Source organism: Equus przewalskii, chromosome 5 (genome assembly GCF_037783145.1).
Source record: "Equus przewalskii isolate Varuska chromosome 5, EquPr2, whole genome shotgun sequence".
NCBI classification, from domain to species: Eukaryota; Metazoa; Chordata; class Mammalia; order Perissodactyla; family Equidae; genus Equus; species Equus przewalskii.
In genome coordinates, this window is record NC_091835.1 from 67238966 (window position 1) to 67265993 (window position 27028).

Sequence of the window (27028 nt, forward strand, 5' to 3'; positions counted from 1 at the left end):
TGCATTGGGCTGCCAAGGGTAGGAAATCAAACCAACCAACTGCCTAAACACAGCTGCTCTGCAGACTGGTTAAATGCAAACAGTGCTACGCATGACTGAGACATGATATTAGAAACGAAGAAAACGAAAGTATTTCAGACCCTTTGAAAACAGGAACTGCCACAAGGCTATATAAATTTTTTAGTGTAGAATTCAATAAACATTTCATCATCAATAGGATTTCATAAACTCTACCACGATACAAGACTTAGAAGCCACTTTCTCCAGGTCATCTTCTTTATTAGTAGATGAATCTAAATGAAAGTCTTGCAGTCAAACTGGAGAGCAGCTTGCCTTATTGGACAGGATATACAGGTACTATGTGTTTGGGGTGTGGGAAGGATTTTGAGGCTGGGTTTGTGGCTAAGGGGTTAATAAGTAAGGAATCAGAAATACCCCTTGTCTGTGCTTTGGACTTAGGAGGAATGTCCAGGACCAGGAAATTGACTTAGCCACCAAAATGGGTCCTGGGGGGTAACCCCAGGTCAGACTTTAGGGTATACAGCCAAAACTGAGAGTCATAGGTAAATAGTTAGGGTTCTAGGAAACTGAGCAATTTTCTAATCCAGAACTGAAGATTTATGAAAAACAGAGTTGAGGGACATGAATACAATCTGGTCAAGAAGAATAAATTTGGCATATGAAGACTGAGGACAATGTCTTGGGATGAAAGCCAGAAAGCTAATCTAAAATCTATATGACAGAGGAATACATATAAAGGATACATAGAATGCTCTATTCCTGTTTGAAACCAGATTCTGAGGATGAGCAGAGAAAAGTTAGTGGGTGGAGCCTTCTTCCTATGGGGCAGGGATTAGTAGAGTGGGCGTTTCTAATAGAAGCTAGGAGCTCTGAGTGAAGTTCTCACTGTTGTACAGGATGGCTTCCCAAACTTGTTTCCTATACTGTCTGGGAGCATGGTACAGAATGTGTAGAATGGGGAAGAGTCTTTTCTTCTGGCCCCTTCTACAACCAGAATACACAGTTAAGCATTCCCTGACATGAAACTTTTCAAGCATTCCTCTTGGTTACCTTTCTAGAGATTCTGGTCTGTTCTGGAATGCACATCCATCCTAATGACAGCCATCAGGGCAGGCCCAGGGGTCCATACTGTGTCACAATCACTTTCTCTCCCTCTTGTCATTTCTGTGGTCTTGCAGTCATACCTTTTGCAGCAGTTACATGCCCTCCTTTCTGAGTGAAGCTACCCACAGTAATTGCAAAATGGAGACATGCTCCGCTCCAAAATAATTCTAAGCTTCTAATTTTCCTTCCAGCTTGGGTCATGAGCAGGGGAGGGGAGATACTTGTGAGTGGTTTCAATGTGACTTTCTTGCACCTTTCTTGATAAAGGCATTTGAAGTAGTAAGAGCAACAGGAGCATTGGCAGCAGCAGATTTGGCCTTTGCTGGTGCTTCCCCCATGTGAGAATTTAGGTGACATTTGAATAGACTTGCAATCTCAAATATAATAATAATAATAATAAATAGTTAGGAGTAGGTACTTTTGAAGAGCTTTATGTATAATTTCATATTTAACTCCAAAAACCTTCTGTGGTGCTGTTACTAACTGCATTTCGTACACAATTATATTGAGGCACAGAGCTTCATGTATCTTGTTCAAGGTCATATAGCTAATTAGGGGTGGACGTGGGATTTGAACGTAGTCTGATGCAGGAGCCCACACATTTATCTCTTGCTCTATGATGGCATTTATTCCCTAGGCATCAACTTCTCAAAGCTACTCATGTTTTACCAAACTTGGCTCAATTTTTTTCAGTCCTGAGCCTTTGAATACATCGTTCATGCAAAATAGATGTCTCTCAGAAAGATGTTTTTCAAGAGCAATCTTATACATTCTTAAAAATTTTGCTCTAGTTTCCTCAATGTAATATCATTACTGATCCTTACTAAATCACAATTTGTGCTCCCATTGCATTAATTATACTGTTTTAGAATTTCTTATCTTCATATCCACATTCTTCAGTAGAGTGGGAACATTTTTTGCAAGTCGAATGTTTATAATACAATTTTGTTGTCTATAATCACTGTACCATGTATTATGTCTCCAGGAGTTATTTATCTACTAGTTGCAAGTATGTACCTTGAACAATATCTCTCCCATTCCTCTGCCTCCAGACTGTGGTAACCACCATTTTATTTTCTGCTTTTACAATTTCATTTTTTTAGATTCCACATATAAGAAAAATCATATGATATTTGTCTTTCTCTATTTGACTTATCTCACTTGGTATAATGTCCTCAAGGTCTATCCATGTTGTCACAAATGGTAGGATTTCCTTTTTTTCTCATAGCTGAATAGTATTCCATTGTGTACTTGTCTTTATCCATTCATTCGTTGATGGATACTCAGGTTGTCTCCACATCTTGGCTATTGTGAATAATATTGCAACAAACAAGAGAGAGCACATGTCTGTTTGATACTCTGTTTTCGTTTCCTTTGGATACTTACCCAGAAGTGGAATTGTGGATGATATGGTAATTCTACTTTTAATCTTTTGAGGAACCTCCATAATGTTCCTCATAATGGCTAAACAAGTTTACAGTCTCACAAAGAGTACACAAGGGTTCCCTTTCCCCACATCCTCACCAAAACTCAACTCTTGTCTTCTTGATGATAGCTATTCTTACAGGTGTGAGGTGATAGCTCATCCTGGTTTTTTTCTTTTCTGAGAAAGACTCACCTCGAGCTAACATCTGTTGCCAATCTCTCTTTATTTTTTTTCTTTTTGCTTGAGGAAGATTAGCCCTGAGCTAGCATCTGTGCCAATCTTCCTCTATTTTGTTGTATGTGGGACATTGCCACAGTATGGATGGTGGGTGGAATAGGTCTGTACCAGGATCTGAATCCATGAACCCAGGCCTCCGAAGCAGGAGCACACAGAACTTTAACCACTCAGCCATGGAGCCGGACCATCATCATGGTTTTGATTTGCTTTTCCCTGATGATTAGTGATGTTGAGCATATTTTCATGTACTTATTAGCCATTTGGATGTCTTCTTTGGAAATGTCTATTTAGGTCCTCGCCCACTTTTAAATCAGATTTTTTTTGTTGCTGAGTTGTATGAGTTCTTTATATATTTTGTATATTAACCCTTTATGTGATACACGGTTTGTAAAAATTTTCTCTCGTTCTGTAGGTTGCCTTTTTATTTTGTTAATTGTTTCTTCTGCTGTGTAGAAGCTTTTAAGTATGATGCTGTTCAACCTGTTGATGTTTTCTTTTGTTGTTGTACTATTGGTGTCATATCAAAAAGAAATCGTTGCCAACACCAATGTCAAGAAGCGTCTTCCATACCTTTTCTTCTAGAAGTCTTATGTTTTCAGATCCTATTTTTAAGTCTTTGATCCATTTGAGCTAATTTTTGTAAGTGGGATAAGACAGGGGTCCAATTTCATTTTCCTGCACTTGATTATCCAATTTTCCCAACACTATTTCTTGAAGAGACTATCTTCTCCCCACTGGATGTTCCTGGCTCCCTCATCAAATATTAGTTGACCATATATGCAGCAACTTAATTCTGGGCTCTCTACTTTATTTCATTGGAATATGTGTCTAGTTTTTATGTCAATATCAAACTGTTTTAATTACTATAGATTTGTAGTGTAGTTTGAAATCAGAAGGTGTGATGCCTCCAGTATTGTTCTTCATTCTCTGGATTGAATTGGTTATTCACGGTCTTTTGTGGTTCCATACAAATTTTAGAATTGTTTATTCTGTTTCTGTGAAAACAGCCATTGGAATTTTGATAGGGATTATGTTGAATCCGCAGATGGCTTTGGATAGCCTAGACATATTAACAATATTAACTCTTAAAATCCATCAACACAGGATGTCATTCCATTTATTTATGTCTTCTTCAATTTCTTTCAGCAAAGTCCTTTGTGCTGTCATAGGATCTCTCTTGGAAAAGTTCTGTGTGCACTCGAGAAGAGTGTGAATTTTGTTGCTGTTGGATGGAATGGTCTATAAATGTATGTTAGTTCTATTTGGTCTAATGTATAGATCAAGTACATCATTTCCTTTTGGATTTTCTGTCTGGATGATCTGTCCATTGTTGAAAGTGGGGTATTGAAGTCCCTACTATTATTGTATTGTCTATTTCTCCCTTCATATCTGTTAGTATTTTGCTTGATATATTTAGGAGTTCCAATGTAGGGTATGTGTATATATTTATAGTTGTTATATTTCCTTGCTAAATTGATCTCTTTATCATTATATAATGACCTTACTTGGGTCTTGCTACCTTTTTTGGCTTAAAGTCTATTTTTTCTAACGTAAGTATACCTACCTCCGCTTTCTTTTGATTTGCACTTGCATGGAATATCTTTTTCTATCCCTTCACTTTGAGTCTTTAAATGTGTGTCCTTTATGTGTGTCGTTAAATCTGAAATGGGTCTCCTGTAGGCAGCACGTAGTTGGGTCTGGGTTTTTTAATCCATCCAGCCACTCTTTGCTTTTGATTGGTGAATTCAATCCATTTATATTTACAGTACTTATTGATATTTAAGGAATTACTAATCCATCTTATTAATTGCTTTCTGACTGTTTCATATTTCCGTTGTTTCTTCTTCCCTCTGTCTATGCCTACTTTGTAAATTGGTTAATTTCCATGGTGGTATGCTCTGTTTCCCCTCTCTTTGTCTTTTGCGAATCTGCTCTAGGTTTTTGCTTTGTTCTTACCTTGAGAATTGCATAAACATCTTATAGATAAACAATACATTTTAGGCTGATAGCAACTTATATTTGAATGCCTATAAAGACAATGCTTTTACTCCTCTCTTTTATACTATTGATGTTGCAAGTTACCTCTTCTTATGTCATATACTCATTAACAATTTGTAGTAGCTATAGTTATTTTTAATATTATTTTCCTTTGAATTTTATACTATAGTTGAGTGGTTAATACACCATCCTAATGTAGAGTTACAGTTTTCTAATTTCTTCCTATTTTTCACCTTTACCAGTGTGTTATGTACTTTCATATATTTTCGTGTCCCTGGTTAGAGTCTTTTCATTTCAGCAAGACGAACTCCTTGCAGCATTTCCTGCAAGACAGGTCTAGTGGTGGTGAAATCCCTCAGCTTTGGTTTGTCTGGAGAAGCCTTTGTTTCTCCTTCATATCTGAAGGATAACTTTTTCAGATCAAGAATTCTCGGCTGGCAATTTTTTTTAAGATTTTTTATTTTTTTCCTTTTTCTCCCCAAAGCCCCCTGGTACATAGTTGTGTATTCTTTGTTGTGGGTCCTTCTAGTTGTGGCATGTGGGACGCTGCCTCAGCATGGTTTTGATGAGCAGTGCCATGTCTGCACCCAGGATTCAAACCAACGAAACACTGGTCTGCCTGCAGCAGAGCGTGTGAACTTAACCACTCGGCCACGGGGCCAGCCCCTTGGCTGGCAATTTTTATCTTTCAGCAATTTGAATATGTCACTCCACTCTCTCCTGGACTGTAGAGTTCCTGCTGAGAAATCCACTGATAACCTAATGGAGATCCTTTGTAGGTTACTTTCCCTTGATTTCTGGCTGCCTTTAAGATTCATTCTTTGTCATTAATTTTTGACAGTTTCATAATAATGTGTCTTGGAGAAGATCTATTTGCATTGAGTTAACGGGGTGTTCACTTAGCTTTATGGACTTGTATGTTCAAGTCTTTACTCAGGTTTGGGAAGGTCTCATCTTTTATTACTTTAAATAAACTCTCTGGCCCCTTCTCCTTCTCTTCTCCTTCCAGAACCCCAATTATTTGGATATTTGCCTTTCTGATGGACTCTGATAGCTCTTGTAGGCTTTCAACACTGTTTTTAAATCTTAGTTCTGTATTTTCTTCTAAGTGTATTATTTCTATATTCCTATCCTTCAAGCCACCTGTTCTTTCTTCTATCTGGTCTGCCCTACTACAGATGCTTTCTATTGCATTCTTGATTTCATTCACTGAGAACTTCAGCTCCAGAATTTCTGTTTGGTTCTTTTTTTATCATTTCAATCACTTTGGTAAAGAACTCCTTCTGTTCGTTAATTTTATTCCTGCTTCCAGTGAATTGTCTTTCTGAGTTTTCTTATAGCTTGTTGAATTTCTTCATAACAGCTATTCTTTACCAGTTAGATTGCCATATTCTACATCTTTGAGTTCAGTTACTGGAGAATTATCATTTTATTTTTGTGATGCCATATTTCCTTAATTTTTCATATTGTTTGTAGCTATGTGCTGCTGCTTTCACATTTGAAGTAGTGGATACCTCCTTAACTAAGTTCATATGTCTTATTTAGTTCTTACAATTCACCAGGTTGGCTATTAGAATCTCTCTTTTGTATTCCAGAAGGTTTGCTATAGCTCAGTGTTTGGTTTCTCCCTTGCCCAGAAACCATGGCCTATTTTCTGAGCATGCTTCTTGTCTACCAGAGTTCACTTTGGCAGACACACTCAGGAGCATACATAAGAAGATGGCAACAGAATTGGGGGAGGTGTAGGTCTAGCACTCAGTACATTTGGGGCTCCCACAGACCCAGGAGGGTAATCCCAAGAGATGGTGTTCCCAGAGGCACGTAGGTGGACTTTATGCTGAGCACAATCCCTTCAAGGCCATTTGAAATTCTTATCTACCTCTTTCTCAATATCCTCCCTCCTGCCGGTTTCAGAGCTCCCACATTAGTACTCCAGGTGCTGGTGATGAGAAATGGATTTATTCAGCTGCAACCAGCCAGCTGGGATAGCTGGGCTCTCTTTCACCACCCTCCTCTTTGCCTAAGGGAGGGATCACCTCTGCCACATAAATCAACCCCTTCAGCACCTTCTGGGGGGTGCCAAAAAAGTTTCTCTTACCCACCTCCACTGCAACCAGACTCACATGCAATGCAAGCAAACTCATACATTTCTTTTTTCCTCTGTTTTTCTTCCACTGGTGTGTTGGATTATCCCTTTGGGAGGGCTGGACTTTTGCCAGTTCTCTCTCATGGGTACTTGTCTGCCTAATTCATCACTCGCCTGATTCTTATCCAAGAGCAGTGAGAAGGATATAGGCAGTGTCCCTGGCTCTGCTAGTGCTGCAGCCCATATGGAGGTTTGTCTATCTCCTACCAGCTACACTGGTGGGTAAGATTCAACCTAGGGCCCTTGGAGCAAGATACAAAGTCTGTAAACCCCCACCTAGATGTTCTTGTTTCTGTATGGATGCAAAATTCATTCATTAAAAAGGAAGATAAAAAAGAGAAGCATCTTATGACATCATGCTACTGGTGTCACCATAAGTGGGAGCATTTCAAAAGCCTGGACCATATTTCAATTATCCTTATGTTCCAAGTGACTTAAACGAAGTATATGCATTAGTAGAAAGCAGAATTGTTTGCTGAATAATAGTGATATTAAAGAGAATCAATGCAATGAGAAAATTCCTTAGGGATAGTAGAACTTTGATGCCATGGCTTTTCATATTAGTTCTAGGGAAAGGCCTTTGTAAATGGAATTGGGGAAACACAGCACCATCAGAGAGTTCACCCTCCTTGGACTCTCTGCTGACCTCCACATCCAGGCTCTGCTCCTTTTGTTGTTCCTGGATATTTACCTCCTGACAATAATGGGGAATCTGATGATGCTGTTAGTAATCTAAGCTGATTCTCACCTCCTCACACCCATGTACTTCTTCCTGAGTCAACTCTCTTTCCTGGATGTTTGTTTATCTTCACTCATCATGCCTAAGATGCTGAAGGACTTTCTATCTGAGACAAAAGCCATCTCAGTAAGGGGCTGCCTGGCACAAGGCTTCTTTGTGTTCATCACTTCAAGGCCTGAGGTTTTCTGCTCTCAGTATTTAATGGCCTATGACTGTTATGCTTCCATCTGCCTCCCTCCGCTCTATGGACACATGATGAGGAAAAGGCTGTGTGTGCAGCTTGTATAGGGTTCATGGAGCTTGGGGTTTTTTTTAATGTGCTTATCAACGTCATCCTAGCTGCCAACCTGGACTTCTGTGAGAAACATACCATCAACTACTACATCTGTGAGGTGCTCTTTCTCTTTCTTCTGTCCTTATCTGATGTCTCCACCAACCACATAGTCTTGCTCTGCTCCACCCTTCTACATGGGCTTGGGGCCTTCTTCCTAATCATCTCTTCCTATGCCCACATTGTCTCCACCATCCTCAGCATCAACTCTACTTCAGACAGAAGCACGGCCTTCTCTACTTGCTCCTCCCATATCATTGTGGTGTACTTCTTCTATGGATCCGCTTTTCTACGCTATCTCATGCCTATCTCAGGCTCCCCACTGGAATTGATCTTCTCTGTGCAGTATGGTGTTGTCACTCCCATGCTGAATCTTTTTGTCTACAGCCTGAAGAACAAGGAGATGAAGGCATCTGTGAGAAACACTGAGAAAGTACTTTCCATGTTACTGGTAGAAGATATGATACTAGGCAGACATTATGGGACTTGACATTAGGAAAACGTCCTAGGTCTACATAATGTCAGATGTTGGAAGATAAATTAACAGTCCTTAAGACATGAATCCAGAGGTGTTGTAAAGGTGTCAGCTTAGTACAAATAAAGGGAAAACAATGGGATAAATTACTATCTCAATTTAGAAAATATGGAAATGGAAGTGTTGATTCTCAATACTCCTCAAATATTCACTTTGATCTTCTTATTAAGCAAAATATTTGCAACTTAAATCATTTTTTGTAATTGAGTTTAGGGAATTCCATGAAAGCCATAACTTCAATATTAAATAAAGGTTCTGGACAGTTGAATAAAAACAAAGATAGACTTCAGGTTATGGAAGGAGAATAATGAAATTCTACTGAGTGGCCCTTGGATATAGGCAAAATGAACTGAAATTGCTGAAGAAATTGCTTTTGTATATTTGGGCAGAGAACAAACTCAGATAAACTTTCCAAAAACTCTATTGTTTCTTGCTACAAAACCCTTAAATATGCACATTCATAGATGTAGAAATTTTTAGATACAGGAGTGAATGAATGTTATCAAATAATTTTTTAAAAAACTTTAAAATCAATCTATAGATTAACAAAGAGAGCAAACATTCTAAAATATGGACTTAATTGTTCCAAATATGCTTGAATCATGTTACATTTGTTACTTATTTAATTGACAAGTAAGAGTAACGAAAAAATTATGCCGGGACAGTCTAGTTTGACTAAAACCTATAGCTCATTGTAAATAAATAAAAGAAAATTTTGATTTATGTAACGGTTTATTTATGCTTAAGATTACAATAAACTTTTTAAACAAGTGCTTCACTAAATACTCCCAAATTTGGAGCACTCAAACTCTAATAAAGTTTCATTTAGAAATCTAAATGTATTCATAAAGAAATTGATTTGAATAAATAGGTTAGACAATTAACTGTGCTTGTTAACTTTTTTTATGTCTTCATTTAACCAACAAATCACTTTACACAGCAAATTTAGCTGGATTTGATTTTGCCTGAGAAGTTCCAGAGAGAAGACATATCCCTTAGAGTATAAATTGAAAACTATTCCTTTCCTGCTTGGGGAGAGGGCAAATGCCCTTTTGGCCACTCTCTCTACTTTTAATTCCCACTAGACTCATAAGAGTTTATAATTAATGATTATAGGTCATCGCATCATTCAGACATTTCAAAGGCCACACCTAAGTGCTTCTTGTTGGTCCTTGTAAAATTCAATATTGAAAACTAAATCCGACTTTAGGTTGTGACTATAAAATATAAACGCTATTGACCTCACTATCCCCTGGGCTGCCAAGGGCCAGATATCAAACCAAACAGCTGCCTAAGCGTAGCTGATTTGTGGACTGGTTAAACCCAAACAATAATATGTGTCACTGAGACATGATAATAGAAACACAAAAAAACTAAAGTATTTAAGACTCTTCTGAGAAAGAACTGCCCTATGGCTGTATAAATTTTTTAGTGTAGAATTCAGTAAAACATTTTATCATCAATAGGATTTTATAAACTCTACCATGATACAAGACTCAAGAAGCCACTCTCTCCAGGTCATCTTCCTTCTTCATAGATGAATCTAAATCAAAATCTTACAGTCAAACTGGAGACTGGATTGCCTTATTGGACAGGAGATACAGGTAAAGTGTGTTTGGGGTGTGGGAAGGATTTTGAGGCTGGGTTTGTGGATAAGGGACTAATAAATAAGGAATCAGAACTACTGCTTGACTGGGCTTTAGGCTTACTGGGAATGCCCAGGACTAGGAAATTGACAGCCACCAAAATGGGTCCTGTGGGTGACCCAAGGTCAGACTTTAGGGTGTATCGCAAAGCTGGAAGTCGTGGGTAAATAGTATTTCAGGAAATTACGCAATGTTGTAATCCAGACCTGAAGACTTATGAAAAACAGAGTTGAGGGACATGAATACAAGCTGGTCATGCAAGATAAATTTGCATATGAAGACTGAGAGCAATGTCTCAGGATGAAAGCCAGAAAACTAATCTAAAATCTGTATGACAGAGGAATACATATAAAGGAGTGAATGCTCTATTCCTGTTTGAAACAGTCCTCTGAGGATGAATAGAGAAAAGTTAGTGAGTGGAACCTTAGTGGGGCAGAGATTAGCAGCAGTAGGTGTTTCTAACAGAAGCTAGGAGCTCTGAGTGAAATTCTCACTGTCCTACAGGATGACATTCCAAACTTGTTTCCTATACTGTCTGGGAGCATGGTCCAGAATGTGTAGTACTGGGCAGAGTCCTCTCTCTGGTTGCTGCTACAGCCAGGATACCCATTCAAGTATTTCCTGGTATGAAACCTTTCAAGCATCCCCCTTGCTTACTTTTCTCCAGATTCTGGCCTGTTCCAGGGTTCACATTCATCCTAGTGATACCCATCAGAGCAGGCCCAGGGGTCTACACGGAGTCCCAATCACTTTCTCTCCCCTGAGTCATCTCTGCAGGCTTGCTGTTCTACTTATTACAGCAATTACACACCTTCCATTCTTAGTGAAAGCACTCATAGTATTAGGAAAGTAGAGACAGGCTCCACTCTCTCTCAAATAATTCTAAACTTCCAATTTGCCTTCCAGCTTGGGTCATGAGCAGAAGAGAACAGCTATCGGGCGTGATTTCAATATGATTTTCTTGCACCTCCTGGTAAAGGCATATAATGTGACAACAGCAACAGCAGCATCAGCAGCAGCAAGTTAATCTTCAAAGTGCTTCAACCTATATGAGAATTTAAGTGACTTTTACCTATAGTTACAATCTAAAGAAAGAATAATAATAATAATACTAGTAATAATAGATAGGAGTAGGTACTTGTGAAGAACTCATATCTCATTATCTCATATTTTTCTAAAAATTTTCCATGATACTGTTATTATCTGCATTTATACATAAGGAAATCAAGGCAAAGACATTCATGTATCTCGTACAAAGTGACATAGCTAACTATTGCTAGAGCTGGGATACGAATCTAGTCTGACACAGGAGCCTACATGTTCAACCACTGATTTTTGATGCCCACTTATCCCCTACACATCAGCTTACCAGAACTACTCATGTTTCACCAAACATGGCTTGATTTTTCTCAGTTCTGAGCCTCTGAACACATTGTTCATACAAACTAAATAGCTGTCAGAAACATATTTCCAAGAGTAATTATATGCTTTCTTAAAAATCTTGTCAATTTCAATCCAGGTAGTGTCATTATTGACTCTTACTAAATCACAATTTGAGCTCCCATTGCCTTAATTGCAGTTATATTTTGTCTTTATATCCATTTCTTCAATGGAAAATATTAAGCTCAGGGATTATATCTTAATCATCTCTTTATGTTAAGTGGTTGACACAAAAACTAGGTCATAATAGAAAGCAAAAGTGTTTACTAAGCAACAGTGATATTAAAAGAGAATCAATGCAATGAGAAAATTCCTTCAAAGATAATAGACCTTTTGCTCCCATGTCTTTTTACATTATTTCTAGAGAGAGGCCTTTGTAAATGGCCTTGGGGAACCACAGCAACATCACAGAGTTTATTCTCATTGGACTGTCTGACAACCCCAATGTCAAGGCTCTGCTCTTTGTGATCTTCCTGGAGATTTACATTCTGACCATAATGGGGAATGTGATGATGCTGTTGGTGATCAGGGCTGATTCCCACCTCCACACCCCCATGTACTTCTTCCTGAGTCACCTCTCTTTTGTTGATATCTCTTTCTCTTCAGTCACTGTGCCCAAGATGCTGGAGAACCTTCTGTCTCAAAGGAAAACTGTATCAGTAGAGGGTTGCTTGGCTCAGGTCTTCTTTGTGTGTGTTGCTGCAGGGACTGAAGCCTGTCTGCTCTCAGTCATGGCCTATGACCGTTATGCTGCCATCTGCCACCCTCTGCTCTATGGACAGATCATGAGTAAACAGCTGTATATGCAGCTTGTGTGGGGATCATGGGGACTTGGCTTTCTGGATGCACTCATCAACATCTGCTTAGCTACAAACATGGTCTTCTGTGAGGCCAAAATCATCCCCCACTACAGCTGTGAAATGCCCTCTCTCCTCCCTTTGTCCTGCTCTGATACCTCCAGAAACCTGATTGTCTTGCTCTGCTCCACTCTTCTGCATGGGCTGGGAACCTTCCTTTTGGTCTTCTTATCCTATGCCCGCATTATTGCCACCATCCTGAGCATCAGCTCCAACTCAGGCAGAAGCAAGACCTTCTCCACCTGCTCCTCCCACCTCACTGCAGTGACACTTTACTATGGCTCAGGGTTTCTCCGCTATCTCATGCCAAATTCAGGTTCCAGCATGGAGTTGATCTTCTCTGTGCAATATAATGTAGTCACTCCCATGCTGAATCCTCTCATCTACAGCCTGAAGAACAAGGAAGTAAAGGCAGCTCTGAAAAGAACTTTGGAAAAGTATGTACAACATATCAGGTCCTGAAATAAAAACAGAGCATCATAGGGAATTGAATAAAACTGCATTCAAAAGGACATTAGGTGAGTTTACATCAAGAAGGACGACTCCTGACTACCTAAATGTCACATGCTGCAAACTAAATTAAAAGTGCATCATAGAATGGGATGGAGTTATTATAAGAAGGATAGTTCACTTTCATTCCTTCTAAAGGCAAAGCAAATGATTAAAAATAATAATCTAGAAAGTTTTGTTATGAACATACTGGCTCCTTTTTTCTCATTCTAAAACATTCACCTTAGCCTTTGCATTCAGTAAAGTCATTACTATCATGAATCTATCATTATTTTTTATTGACTTTGGGGAATACACTGAAAGCCATACATTTGATAAGAATGTAGGGTCCTGGATATATAAGAGTGAAAAGTCATAGATAAGGGTAGATGAGGAGAAAGATAAAGAATTCCAACTGGGTGGCTATAGAACATTGGTATGAAAATCTAAAAGTTCTGCAGAGAGACAATGAACATATTGAGAGAGAGCTCAGACTCATAAAATTTCCAAGAACTTTTCTGTATGTGCACTGTGGTGGCCAGATCTCCAGTGTGAAAGGCTGCAAGGAGGCTCTGTGGCTCTAGAAACTTCGTTTCTCTCACAGTCTTCATGAAGATTTGTAATTTCTCCAATTAGCTGGTCTCATCAATGTTCTTTTCCTTGTAGAGTGCAGGTTATGTGTCCTAGACAAATAATCTGGTTTTGATCTCATCACGAACAAATCCTAAAATCATCTTCGTCTTTCATCTTTCAGCTGTCAAACAACTGGTCAGTGTTTAGTGGCTGCTGATTTGCTGATTTTAAGGCACTGCAGCACTCTTGCATAATTCATTTTTAGCTATAAAACATAAATCCATTCTCACAGTGCTTCTGATCTGTTTAATATATATTTTACAGTTGTCTAGTTCACTGTATTTCAGTGAAAAGGGGCAAAACCTAAGTACAAGTGATTGAATTTACTTAATATTAACTTGCACTTTTCTCAAGCTTCTTTCAGAAACTCACTTTATTCCAATTGTCAGTTATAAAGACTTTTCATCCTCATCTGCCCATTGATAACTCAAAATTGGAGCCTCTTCCCAATTGATACTCCAGAAAACTTTAAATACATTATCCCCCTCCACAGACAACAGGATATTCAAGGACTTTCTTGGTTTCTTTGACCTAAGTTTCAACACCAGCAACCCTCTAAGGTCAAGCTTCCTATGGCGAAGGGGAGCATAAGGAACTACACCTTGGGATGATGGCTGCTTATAGTCAGTGCACAGATGCCACCAGATGACAGTGATTGAGAGAAAGATACGAACAGACTTAGTCAAATTCCCTAAGTATAAGTCAAAGACATGAAATCATAACTGTGTGAAGACTTCCCTATAAATCAAGAGGCTCAGCAGTGTTCTCTTCGTTGGAGGAGGAATACCCTTGAACTTCGATGCCCACAATAGAACCCCACTGCTTACTATAGCGACTGATCAGTGAAAGGATCCTGTCTAGGCCTTAGAGAAGCTCTTTGTACCATTCTCCCAAGGATTTTTCTGCCCTTCTGGCCTCCAGAAATTCAAGGAGACTGCCTGCATATTGGCCTTCCCAAGAAGTATAAGTAACTAGTAACAATCCTAGCATAAACCTGAGTGCTTATTACTGAGAAGTTGAATTTGAGGGAAAATTCTCAGTATTAATTTCCCAGGAACATCTTTCCCTTATCAGGCCTGAAGATTCGTCCTCTAGGACGGGTGACAAAAAAGCGTAGCAATTATGCCAGAAAGGGAGACTTGCAAGGTGACAGTTCCTGCTAAGTTTTTCAATTTTACCCTAGTTTCATTATGTTCTTTGCTTTTTTACTATTAAAACCCTTGCAGCCTATTCTATTTCTTTTATCATTTTATCTTATAAAAATATCACTCTTACAAAAAACATGTACAAAACACGTGTGTACCAGTTAAAGAATGATTATGAAATGAACGCTCATGTACCCAATACTCAGTTTAAGAAATTATTCACTTCACGACCTCTTCTCCACTCCCCCAAACTGACCAGTACTCTGAATTTTCTTTGATTTTCTTTATATAATTTAGTTTTGCCTGTCTGTGAACTTTAAATAAATAGAACTATGAAATATGTATAGTTGTGACTCACTTCTTTTCACTCATAGGAAGTTACGCCCATCAGACGCTTTGGTTTTGGCACTCCACTGTGATGTGTTAAAAAAACTCACATAGGCTGCTGCTTGCCTCACTAAGGGACCTATACCCTTTGGCCTAAGATGGAAGTTTTCATATTTGGGTCTCTAACCAACAGCTTTGGCACCCTTCTCAGGTGCCAAATGCACCTTCTGACAAGGCAAAATATTTTTGAAGATATCTTCAGATTATTTAAAAATAATATGGTTAAATCCTAGGGCAACCACTAAAAAAAGTTTTTAAAAGAGATATAAATAATAAGTTAATAAAGGAGATACGATGGACTCTTAAAAATACACAACTAAACAGGAGAAGGCAGAAAAAGAAGAAAAAAAGAAACAGAACAAATAGAAAGTTAAGAAGGTGGTAGATCTTAATCCAACTATATTAAAACTGAATTTAAATATAAATGGTCTAAAAACGTAAAGTAGGGATATTAGCAGATTTCACTAAAAAGCAAGCCCTAACTATAGAAACCAATTTCAAATATATGACACAAATAAGTGGGAAAAAAAGTGATGGACAAAAATATACCATGAAAGACTAGCCAAAAGAAACCCAGAGTAACTATTTTAATTTCAAAGTATACTTCAGAATAAGAAAGATTATCAGCAATAGAGGTACACTACATAATGATAAAGGAGTCAAAACGTCCGAAAAGATATAACTTCGTAAATGCATGTGGATCTTAAAGCAGAGCTTCAAAAATAAATAAGGTACATAGACACTGGTGGAGTAGGGAGCCATTGAGTGGGTCCCTCCACTGAAGCAACCACGAAGCTGCAAAAAGTAACAGAATCCACTTTCTTGAAACTCTGGAACCTGATCAAAGACTTATGGCAAGCAAGGGAATACCTAAAAAAGAAAAAGGCTGCTAAATTTCAGTAAGAAAGTATTGTGGTGTTTTTGCTTTCTTGCCTACCATCTCCCATCCTCAGCTCATCAGAGGCTGTAGGGTTAGGGCCTGTGTTTCTGGTGCAGCTTGCTGGTGCTAGGAAAAGGCCATACAGACCTTGTTTTCAAAAATTGTGGTTGTATATTTTGACTTGTTTAGTGGTTACTTGAAGGGGTAGGACACAGGTTTGCCTTTGATCTGCCACCTCTAGCTGATGCAGCTTGCCAGGTAGCTTTTGTCAAAAGCATTTAAAATTCTTAGAATGAAAGAGAGCCTGGGACCAGGGGTGACCTGTTGATATCACTCTACATATGATGGGTAGAGTCAGTGTTCTGATGTCACTTGAAAGACAATGATTGAGAGAAAAATAATGAAGACTCAGGCAAATACCCTACAGGGCAAAGAGGAAGGGGTAAGACAATATAATAGCATAAAGGCAGCCCTATAGATCCCAAGGCTCAGGAGGGCTCTCTCCAATGCTGGGGCTGCTCCCTTGGGCTTTAATGCGCACAGACTGTTGACCATAATTCCTGACCAGATTAAGGATTCCATATGGTTCTCAGATGCTTGGAGAATCTGGTTATTTGTAAGATGGCCTCTCCAGTGTAAATAACTGGTAATAACCCCAGCACATACCTGAGTGTTATTTATAGGATGGGTGAACTTATGATTGTGTTTGAGCACTGATATACTGGGAACATCACTCTCCCTATCATATCTGAAGGGTATTCCTGAAAGGTGGATGACAACAGAGGCAGGACAGGTTCTTGAGGGGGAATCTCTTAAAGGGACCAGTTCATGCTCATGTTTTTAATTTAACTATAATGTTCCATACATTTTTCTTTTTTATTATTGAAACATTAGTAATTTATTTATTTTTTATTATTGTTAAATATTTCATTATAAAAGAGTATAAAATATGTGCGTCAAGTTCAAATAATTTTTAAATAGGCAAATGATAGATTATGGGGTAGGGTATAGCATTATCTCATTGCAATTTAAATTGCACTTCCTGAATAATGTTCAGCATATATTAATTTGTTTATTGATTATTTTGAAATCCTCCTTTGTGAAGGGACAGTTTAACTCTTTTGCCTAATTTAAAATTGTCTATTTGACATTTTATTATTTATTTGAAGGAGATTTTTTTTTCTGAAGAAGATTAACTCTGAGCTAACATCTGTTGCCAATCTTCCTCTTTTTCTGCTTGAGGAAGATTAGCCCTGAGCTAAGATCTGTGCCAGTCTTCCTCCATTTTGTTTGGGAGGGTGCCACAACTGCATGCCTGACAGAGTGGTGTTGGTCCATGCCTGGGATCCGAACCTGCAAACCTGGGCCACCAAAGTGGAGCACACCAAACTTAACCACTAATCCATGGGGCCATCCCCAGGAGATCTTTTTATATTCTACATATATCTCTTTTTCATACATATGTAATGTATTTATCTTCTCTCAATTGCTGGCTGTTTTCACTTTCTTAATGTTGTCATTCAATTAACAGAAATCCATAATTTTAATATTAGTGAATTTCAATTAATTAATCTTTTGTTTTAGGAAATAACAGCCAAGAACTGCATAATAAATATCATTCATCATGGTACACTATACCAAAGCTACCATAACTCTTTGAATATATATCTTTTTACTTGGACACACACATATACACATATAATCAAAGATGGATTCATATAATTTTCATATGGGGGAAGTAGTTATATCAAACTTTCACAGAACCCTTAAAAATACACATATGTGCGTGTAGAAGTCCTTAGGTACAAGAATATATTAATATTATAATCAGAAAAAAAAATACCTCACCACTCCATATAGTTAAAAAAGAGAAAATATCTGAAAAGTAGACTTGACTATTCCAAAAATTCTTTAATTGTATTACCATTACTTACTTTCATAATTGGCAAGTAACAGTGAGGAAAAATATATTATGCCAGAACAGTTGAGTTTGACTGAAAATCTTATAGCTGATTGTAGGAAATAAATAGAAATTTTTATTCATAAAGCAATCTATTCTTACATAAGATCATAGTAAACTTATTAAACAAAACTTCCCTAAACACACCCAAGGGCTGGGAGTGCACAAATTGTAACAGTGTCCTGTGTAGGAATCTAACTGGATCCATCAAAGCAAATGGATGTGAATAGACAGTTTAAGAAAAGACTGTAAAATAAAAAATGTTAAAATAAAAAATGCTAACTTATTTTTTTCTTTTTACTTCTTTGCTCAAAAAATCACTTTTAGACACCAAATTTGACTGGAGGTGTTTTTACCTAAGACCCACAGAGAAGATGAAGCCCTTAGATGGCAGATTGAAAACTTTTCCTTCCCTGCTTGAGGAGCCAGGCAAATAACACTTTGGCTATTCTGTCTACTTTCAACTCCCACTAGACTCAGAAGAGTTTAAAATTAATGATCATAGGTCATTGCATCACCCAGATGTTACAAGATCACAGATATGAGAGATCCTCACTTATCCTCAAAAATGTCAATGTTGCTAAGGTTCTTGACAACTAAGTCTCGCTTCAAGTTGTGATTATAGAACATACAAACTATTGCCAAGAGCAAGGAATCAAACCAATCAGTTGACTAAACAGAGCTGCTCTGCAGACTGGTTAAACCAAAACAGTACTACACATGGCTGAGACATGATGTTAGAAAACCAAAGAATTTGAGACTTTTTGAAAAAAGGAACTGCCCTATTGCTATTTAACTTTTTTAGTGTAGAATTCAGTAAAACATTTCATCATCAATAGGATTTTATAAACTCTACCATGATACAAGACTTAGAAGCCACTTTCCCCAGTTCATCCTCCACTTAGTAGATAAATCTAAATAAAAGTCCTGCAGCCAAGTTGGAGAGCAGATTTCCCTATAGGACAGGATACACAGGTAATGTGTGTTTGGGGTATGGGAAGAACTTTGCGGCTGGGTTTATGGCTAAAGAGTTATTAATTAAGGAATCAGAACTTCCCCTTGGCTGCACTTCAGACGTACGAGGAATGACCAGAACAAGGAAACTGAATGAGCCATCATAATGAGTCCGATGGCTGACCCAATGTGAGAGTTTAGGCTAGAAGGCCGAAGCTGGAAGTCATGGGTAAACAGCCGATGTTCTAGGAAATGGAGTAATGTTGTAATCCAAACCTGAAGGATTGTGAGAAACAGAGTTGAGGGGCATGAACACCATCTAGCCATGAAAGAGAAACTTGGCATATGAAGACTGAGGAGAGTGTCTCAGGATGAAAGCCAGAAAGTTAATCTAAATATCTGTATGATAGAGGAATATAAAGGATTGAATGCTCTATTCCTGTTTAAAACTGGCCTCTGAGTATGAGCAAATTTGGTGAGTGGAGCCTTTTTCTTGTGGGGCAGCGATTAGCAACAGTGCGTGTTTCTCACAGGAATTAGGAGCCCTGAGTCAAATTCTCACTGTCCTAAAAGATGACTTCCCAAATGTGTTTCCTATTCTGCCTGGGAGCATGGTCCAGAAAGTACAATACTGGGTAGAGTCCTCTCTGCTGGCTGCTGCTATAGCCAGGATACCCATTCAAGTATTCCCTGACATGAAACCTTTCAAGCACTCCTCTTGCTTACTTTTCTAGAAATTCTTTCTTGTCCTGGAATACACATCCATCCTACTAACGCTCTTCTGGGTGGGCTCAGAGGACTACACTGAGTCCTAACCACTTTCTCCCTTGTCATCTCCGCAGTCTTGCCCCTATAACCATTGAGGCAATTACGTACCTTCTTTTCTTTGTGAAGGTGCCCATAGTAACAGCAAAGTGGTGATGGGCTCCACTCCAAAATAATTGTAAACTTCCAACTTACTTTACAACTGGGGTCATGAGCAAAGGAGGGCAGCTACCGTGAGAAATTTCAATGTGGTTTTGTTACACCTCTCTTGGTAAAGCCATATAAAATAATGACAAAACAGCAGCATTAGCAGCAACAACTTTGGTCTTTGATAGTGCATCACCCTATGTGAGAATTTCGGTAATTTTGCCTAGCCTTTTAATCTCAAGAAATGATAATAATAATAAATAATGAATTTTTCCTTGAGAGTTACACCTTAACTTTCAAAAAATGCGTACATATTATTAAAAATAAAATAAAAGGTGCAGAATGATATAAAATTAAAAAGTAAAGTAGTATCACATGTTTTCAAAACAAGCATGCTATATGTGTGTGGAGGGAGTGAGTGGAATTTTTATGTATATATATGTAATTATGTGACTGGTTTGTCAAACAAGTCTTAACTCAAAACTTTATTTTTTTCCAATTTCTGTTTTCCCCCTTGCTGTATCCAATCTTCCTTTTCTTTTTCTTTTTCAGTTTACAGTCCAGGATTATTAGCTGTATTCATCAAACTGCCCAGTCAGTTCCAAGACTTTTTCATCCTACATAATTCTAACCTGTGTCCTTTGACCAACATCTCCCCATTCTTCCACCTCCTTGCCCCTGGTAACTCCACTTCTACTCTCTGCTTCTATGATTTGACTTTTTTAGACACCACAAATAAATGAGAGCAAACAGTATTTTTCCTTCTGTGTCGGGCATATTTCACTTAGCATCAATGTCTTTCTAGGTCTCCCATTTTGCCAAATGGCAGGATCTCCTTATTTTTTAAAGCTCAATAATATTCCATTTATTGACTTATATATGTATATAATTACATATGTATATATAAATAAATATATGTATATAAATTCTCTCTCTACATAAATTTTAAGGCTAAATAGTATTCATTCTATATATATCACAGTTTCAATGGAATACTTAGGAAGAGGTGCTTTTGAAGAGCTTTATATATAATTTAATATTTAATCCTAGAACCCCTCTGTGGCACTGTTATTATGTGCATTTATACATGAACAGATTGAGGCACAGGGCTTTATTTAGCTTATACAAAGTCAAATAGCTAATTAGTGGAAGAGCTGGGATTCGAACCTAGTGTGAAGCAGGAGCCCACGTTTAGCAATGAATCCATCATACCCACTCATACTCTACATCAACTTTTCAGAACTACCCATGTTTTACCAAACATCGCTTGATTTTTCTCAGTTCTGAGCCTTTGAACACGTTGTTCATGTAAACCAAATGTGTCTGAGATAAACATTTTCCAAAAGCAATCGTATACTTTCTTAAAAGTTTTGCTCAAATTTCCTCAATGTAATGTTACTATTGAGCCCTCTCTAAATCATAATTGCAGCACCAATTGCATAATTTATATTGTGTTATTATTTCTTGGCTATGTATCCACGTTATTTGATTGAGTGGGAGCATTTTAAGAGGAGGAAATAAGCTTAATGTTCTTTATGTTCCGAGTGACTAACACAAACCTATGCAATAGTAGAGAGTAAAAACGTTTACTGAATAATAGTGATAGGAAAAGAGAATCAATGCAATGAGAAAATCATTGGGGGATAGGAGAATTTTGCTGCCATGGCTCTTCATATTATTTCTAGCAATAAACTATGTAAAAGGCCTTGAGGAACCATAGCACTATCACTGACTTCCTCCTCCTCAGGCTGTCTATTGACCCTCACATTCAGTCTATGCTCTTTGTGCTGTTCCTAGATATTTACCACGTGACCATAATGGGGAATCAGACCATGCTGCTGGTGATCAGGGCTAAGTCCCACCTCCACATACCCATGTACTTCTTCCTGAGTCACCTCTCTTTCCTGGATCTTTGTTTCTCTTCAGTCACTGTGCCCAAGACACTGAAGGACATCCTATATGAGATAAAAACCATCTCAGCAAGGGGATCCCTGGCATAAGGCTTCTCTATATTTATCACTGCAGAGACTGAGGGCTTTCTGCTCTCCGTGATGGCCTATGACTGTTATGTTCCCATCTGCCACCCTCTGCTCTATGGACAGATGATGAGGAAACAGCTGTGTGTGCAGCTTGTGTGGGAATCATGGAGCTTGGTTTTTTTTTTTTAATGCTCTTATCAACATCCTCCTAACTGCTAGCCTAGACTTTTGTGAGAAATATACCATCAACCATTAAAGCTGTGAGGTGCCCTCTCTCTTCCCTCTGTCCTGCTCTGATGTCTCCACCAATCTCATAGTCCTGTTCTACTCCACACTGCTGCTTGGGCTTGGGACCCTCCTCCCAATCATCTCATCCTATGCTCACGTTGTCTCCACCATCCTGAGCATCAGCTCAACCTCAGGCAGAAGTAAGGCCTTCTCCACCTGCTCCTCCCACCTCACTGCAGGGAGCTTCTTCTATGGCTCAGGGTTTTGCTGCTATCTCATGCCAATCTCAGGATCCTCCCTGGAATTGATCTTCTCTGTGCAGTACAGTGTGGTCACTCCCACGCTGAATCCTCTCATCTACAGCCTGAAGAACAAGGAGGTGAAGGCAGCTGTGAGAAGAACACTGGGAAGTGTTTGCCATTTTCCTAGTGGAAAGATAACACTAAAGGATAATGGGGAATCAGTATAATATGATACTAGCCACGCATGAGTGAGATGACATTAAGAAAAACTTCCTGGCTCTACACAATGTCAGATGTTACAAGATAAATAGGCAGTGCATCAAAAATGAACATGGAGATATTAGAAAGGTGTTTATTTAGTCCAAGTAGAGGGAAAACAATGGGCTAAAGAACTATCTCAATTTAGAAAATGTTTTCATGAAAGTGTTAATTCATTGTTCCCAGTACCCACCAAATAATCACTTTAATCTTCTTATTAGGTAAATGTTTGTGTCTTCGGTCATTATTAGTAATTGACTTCAGGAAAAGTCAATGGAAGCCACAAATTCACACTTAAATAGAGGTTCTGAATGGTTGAGTAAAAACAGCAATAGACTTCAGCTATGTAGCAGGAGAATCATGAGCTTCAACTGAGTGGCCCTTGAACATAGGCCAAAGGACCTGAAGATGCTGAAGAAAGTGTTTGTATATTGTGACAGATGACAGACTCAAATAAATCTTTCAAACACTGTGTTGTTTCTCACCATGATGCTTCCATGGAATCCTTAAATATGCACATTCATATATGCGTAGATTTTTAGATACATATGTGAATGAAAGGTATAATTGTAGCAATAATTAAAAACAAAATACTTTAAAATCATATAGATAAGAAAGCACATATTCTTAAAAAGTGAACTTGATTGTTATAAAACATCCTTGAATTGTGTTTTCTTTGCTTATTTATTTGATAACTAATAGTAAGGAAAATATTGTGCCAGAACAGTCTAGTTTGAATGAAAACCTAATGGCTCACTGTAAATAAATAAATGGAAATTCTGATTTAGACAGCTGTCTAGTCATACTTAAATCTGTAATAACCTTTTAAACACATGTTTTCCTAAATACTCCCAAATCTGGGAGTAATCAAACTGTTACAGGGCCCTGCGTGGGTCTCTAAGTGGATCCATAAACACAATGGATTGAAATAGGCACCATAGGGAATAAACTGTGCTAGTTAACTTTTTTTTTTTTTTTTGGACTTATTTGATGAACAAATCCCCTTACAGAGCAAATTTAACTGCAGGTGATTTCACCTGAGAAGTGCCAGAGAGAAGATACAGCCCTTAACTTCAATTCAGAACTATTCCTTACTGCTTGGGAAGGAGGCAAATACCCCTTTGGCCACTCTTTCTACTTTCAACTCCCACTAGACTCAGAAGAGTTCAGAATTAATGATTACAGGTCATTGCACCATCCCAAACTTCCAGAGGCCACACCTACAAGATTCCCATTGGTCCTGGTAAAATTCAATGTTGAAAACAGTTCTTGAAAGCTAAATCCGAAGTCAGATTGTTACTATAGAATATAAAAGCTGTTGCTCTCACCATCCCCTGGGCTGCCAAGGGCAAGAAATCAAACCATCCAGCTGCCTAAACATAGCTGCCCTGCGGACTAGTTAAACCAAACAATACTGCATGTGACTGAGACACAATATTAGAAACAAAGAAAATGAAAGTATTTGAGACCTTTGAAAAAAGGAACTGCCCTGTGGCTATATAAATTTTTTAGTGTAGAATTCAGTAAAACATTTCATCATCAGTTTATTTTATAAATTCTACCATGCTAAAATACTCACAAGCCAATTTCTCCAGGTAATCTTTCTTCTTAATAGAGGAATCTAAAGGGAATTCTTGCCATCAAACTGGAGAGCAGATTGTCTTATTGTGCAAAATATACAGGTAATGTGTCTTTGGAGTTTGGGGAGGATTTTGAGGTTGGGTTTATGGATAAGGGGTTAATAAGTAAGGAATCAGAATTACCACTTGACTCAGCTTTGGACTTACGGGGAATGGCCAGGACTAGGAAATTGACTGAGCCACCAAAATGGGTCCCGTTGGTGACCCAAGGTCAGACTTTAGGGTGTGCAGCCAAAGATGGGAGTCACGGGTAAATAGTGTTCCTTGAAATTGAGCAATGTTGTAATCCAGACCTGAAGACTTATGAAAAACAGAGTTGAGGGACAGCAATACAATCTGATCATGAAGGAGAAATTTGGCATATGAAGACTGAGGACAATGTCTCAGGATGAAAGCCAGAAAGCTAATCTAAGATCTGTATGACGAGGAATACATATAAAGGATTGAATTCTCTATTCCTGTTTGAAACAGGCTTCTAAAGATGAGCAGAGAAAAGTTAGTAAGTGGAGCCTTCCTCCTGTGGGGCAGGGACTAGTAGAGTGGGTGTTTCTAATAGAAACTAGGAACTCTGAGTCAAATTCTCACTGTCCTACAGGATGACTTCTCAAACTTTTTTCCTTTGCTGTCTGGGAGCATGTTTCAGAACATGTAGTACTGGGCAGAGTCCTGTTTTCTGCACCCTGCTACAGCCAGGATACCCATTAAGTATTCTCTGGCATGAAACCTTTCAAGCATTCCTCCTGCTTACCTTCTAGAGATTCTGGCCTTTTCTGGGTTGCACATCCATCTTAGTGATACTCATCAGGGCAAGCCCAGGGGTGTACACTGAATCCCAATCGCTTTCTTTCTCCCTTGCTATTTTGCAGTGTTGCAGCCATACCTATTGCAGCAATTTTATACCCTCCTTTCTGAATGAAGCCACTCGCAGTAATTGCAAAATAGAGACCCGTTCCACTCCAAAATAATTCTAAACTTCTAATTTGCCTTCCAGTTTGGTCATGAGCAGAGGAGGGGAGATATTGTGAGTGGTTTCAACGTGATTTTCTTACACCTCTCTTGATAAAGGCATATGAAGCAGTAACAACAACAGCAGCATGAGCGGCAGCAGATTTGGTCTTTGATAGTGCTTCACCCTATCTGAGAATTTAGGTGACATTTGTATAAACTTACAACCTCAAATATAATAAAAATAATAATAACAAGTAGTTAGGAGTAGGTGCTTCTGAAGACCGTTACATATAATTTCATATTTAATTCCAAAAGCCCACTGTGGTTATGTTACTAACTGCATTTCATATACAAGTATATTGAGGCACAGAGCTTCATATATCTCATGCAAAGTCATATAGGTAATTAAGTGTAGATGTGGTATTTGAACCTATTCTGATGCAGGAACCCACAAATTTAACTCCTATGCTATGATGCCCACTTCTTCCCTAGGCATCAGCTTTTCAGAACTACCCATGTTTTACCAAACTTGGCTTGATTCTTCCCAGTCCTGAGCATTTTAACACATCATTCATGCAAAATAGCCATCTCTCAGAAACATGTTTTCCAAGAACCATCTTATACCTTCTTTAAAATTTTGTTCTAATTTCCTCAATGTAATATCATTACTGATCCCTACTAAATCACAATCTGTGCTCCCATTGCATCAATTATGCTGTTTTATGATTTCTTGTCTCCATATCAACATTCTTCAATGGAGTGGGAACGTTTTTTGAAAATTGAATGTTTATGATACAGTTCTGTTGTCTACATTCACTGTACTGTGTATTATGTCTCCAGGAGTTATTTATCTGCTAGTTGCAAGTATGTACCTGTAAACAACATTTCTTGGAATTTTATTTGTTTGCCTTCTTGATAAATGTTAAGGATTACTTTTTTTTCCTAAAACTGCTTTTATTAATAATCTTATAATTCATTTTAATAAGTAAATGGAAATGTGTTTTACATCAAGACCATGAAAACTTAAGCAAATGAGTCCCCACATGACATCTCAATCTGTGAGCACTCAAACTTTAACAGAACCATTGTTTAGGCTGGATCTACACAGATGCATCACACAAAGGGAGTCAAGTCCTTTAGAAAAGTGATCAAGTTCTTTGATTTTTTTTTTCTTTGCCCATTTGATAATCACCTTAGGGAGTCACTAACTCACATCCAGGTAAATTCCCATTGCTTCATGAGGGCCGGTCAAATACTCTTGGCCCAATCTATCTCCGATCGACTCCCTCTAGACTAACAAAGGTTCGCGTGTAATGCTTCATAGTCATTACATCAAACCAGTAGTTCCAAAGGCCATATTTAAGCAAGCACCATGAATTTAAACTTGCTGACATTTTTTAGTACATTTGCTAAAGTTCTTGACTACAAGATTGACTTCAAATTTTGACTGCTGGGAACAGCAGAGTTGTCGTTCCCATGAGGTTCTAAGCTAGGGAGTTAATGCTCAGGCTGTTTAAACACAGCTATTCTGAGGATTCATTAGACCAGATAATCCTATGAGTGGCTGAGATATGTTATCAACAATCATGTAGAAACCCAAGTGAAGAGCTGCCTGGGTGAAGACATCTGAGATCATTTGACAGAGGCAACTGTCCTGTGGCTACTTCATATTATTATTATTGCAGAATCAAGTACATTTAATTAACATCAGGATTACATGAGCTTAACCATGTTTCAGGACGCAGAAAACTACCTTTTTCAGTTCATTCATCTTCTTAAAAGCTGGATTTAACTCACAGTCCTGCAGGCTTCTTGGGAATCAGATTGTCTTGTTGGACAGAATTTACAGGTAATCAGGATTTGGGTTATGGGAAGGGCTTTGAGGCTGAGATG

At 38.2% G+C, this 27028-nt stretch overlaps 2 protein-coding genes and 1 pseudogene across 2 annotated transcripts; all 3 read left to right on the forward strand.

Annotated features, from left to right (window-relative positions):
* The first annotated feature begins 156 nt into the window (after positions 1-156).
* Positions 157-13162, forward strand: LOC103546809 (olfactory receptor 8S1-like). The gene is made up of 3 exons (XM_070619525.1): positions 157-354; positions 10004-10141; positions 11090-13162. Exon 3 carries the CDS (start codon positions 12004-12006, stop codon positions 12940-12942), a length of 939 nt encoding a protein of 312 aa, XP_070475626.1. The 5' UTR covers positions 157-354; positions 10004-10141; positions 11090-12003; the 3' UTR covers positions 12943-13162.
* LOC103546811 (olfactory receptor 8S1-like) lies at positions 7644-8492 on the forward strand. The gene is given in 2 exon segments (XM_070619704.1): positions 7644-7974; positions 7977-8492. Coding segments are annotated over 2 exon segments (798 nt in total). The 5' UTR covers positions 7644-7692.
* Positions 13163-21549: 8387 nt separating the features above from the next.
* LOC103546810 (olfactory receptor 8S1-like) lies at positions 21550-22516 on the forward strand (annotated as a pseudogene).
* Positions 22517-27028: the final 4512 nt, after the last annotated feature.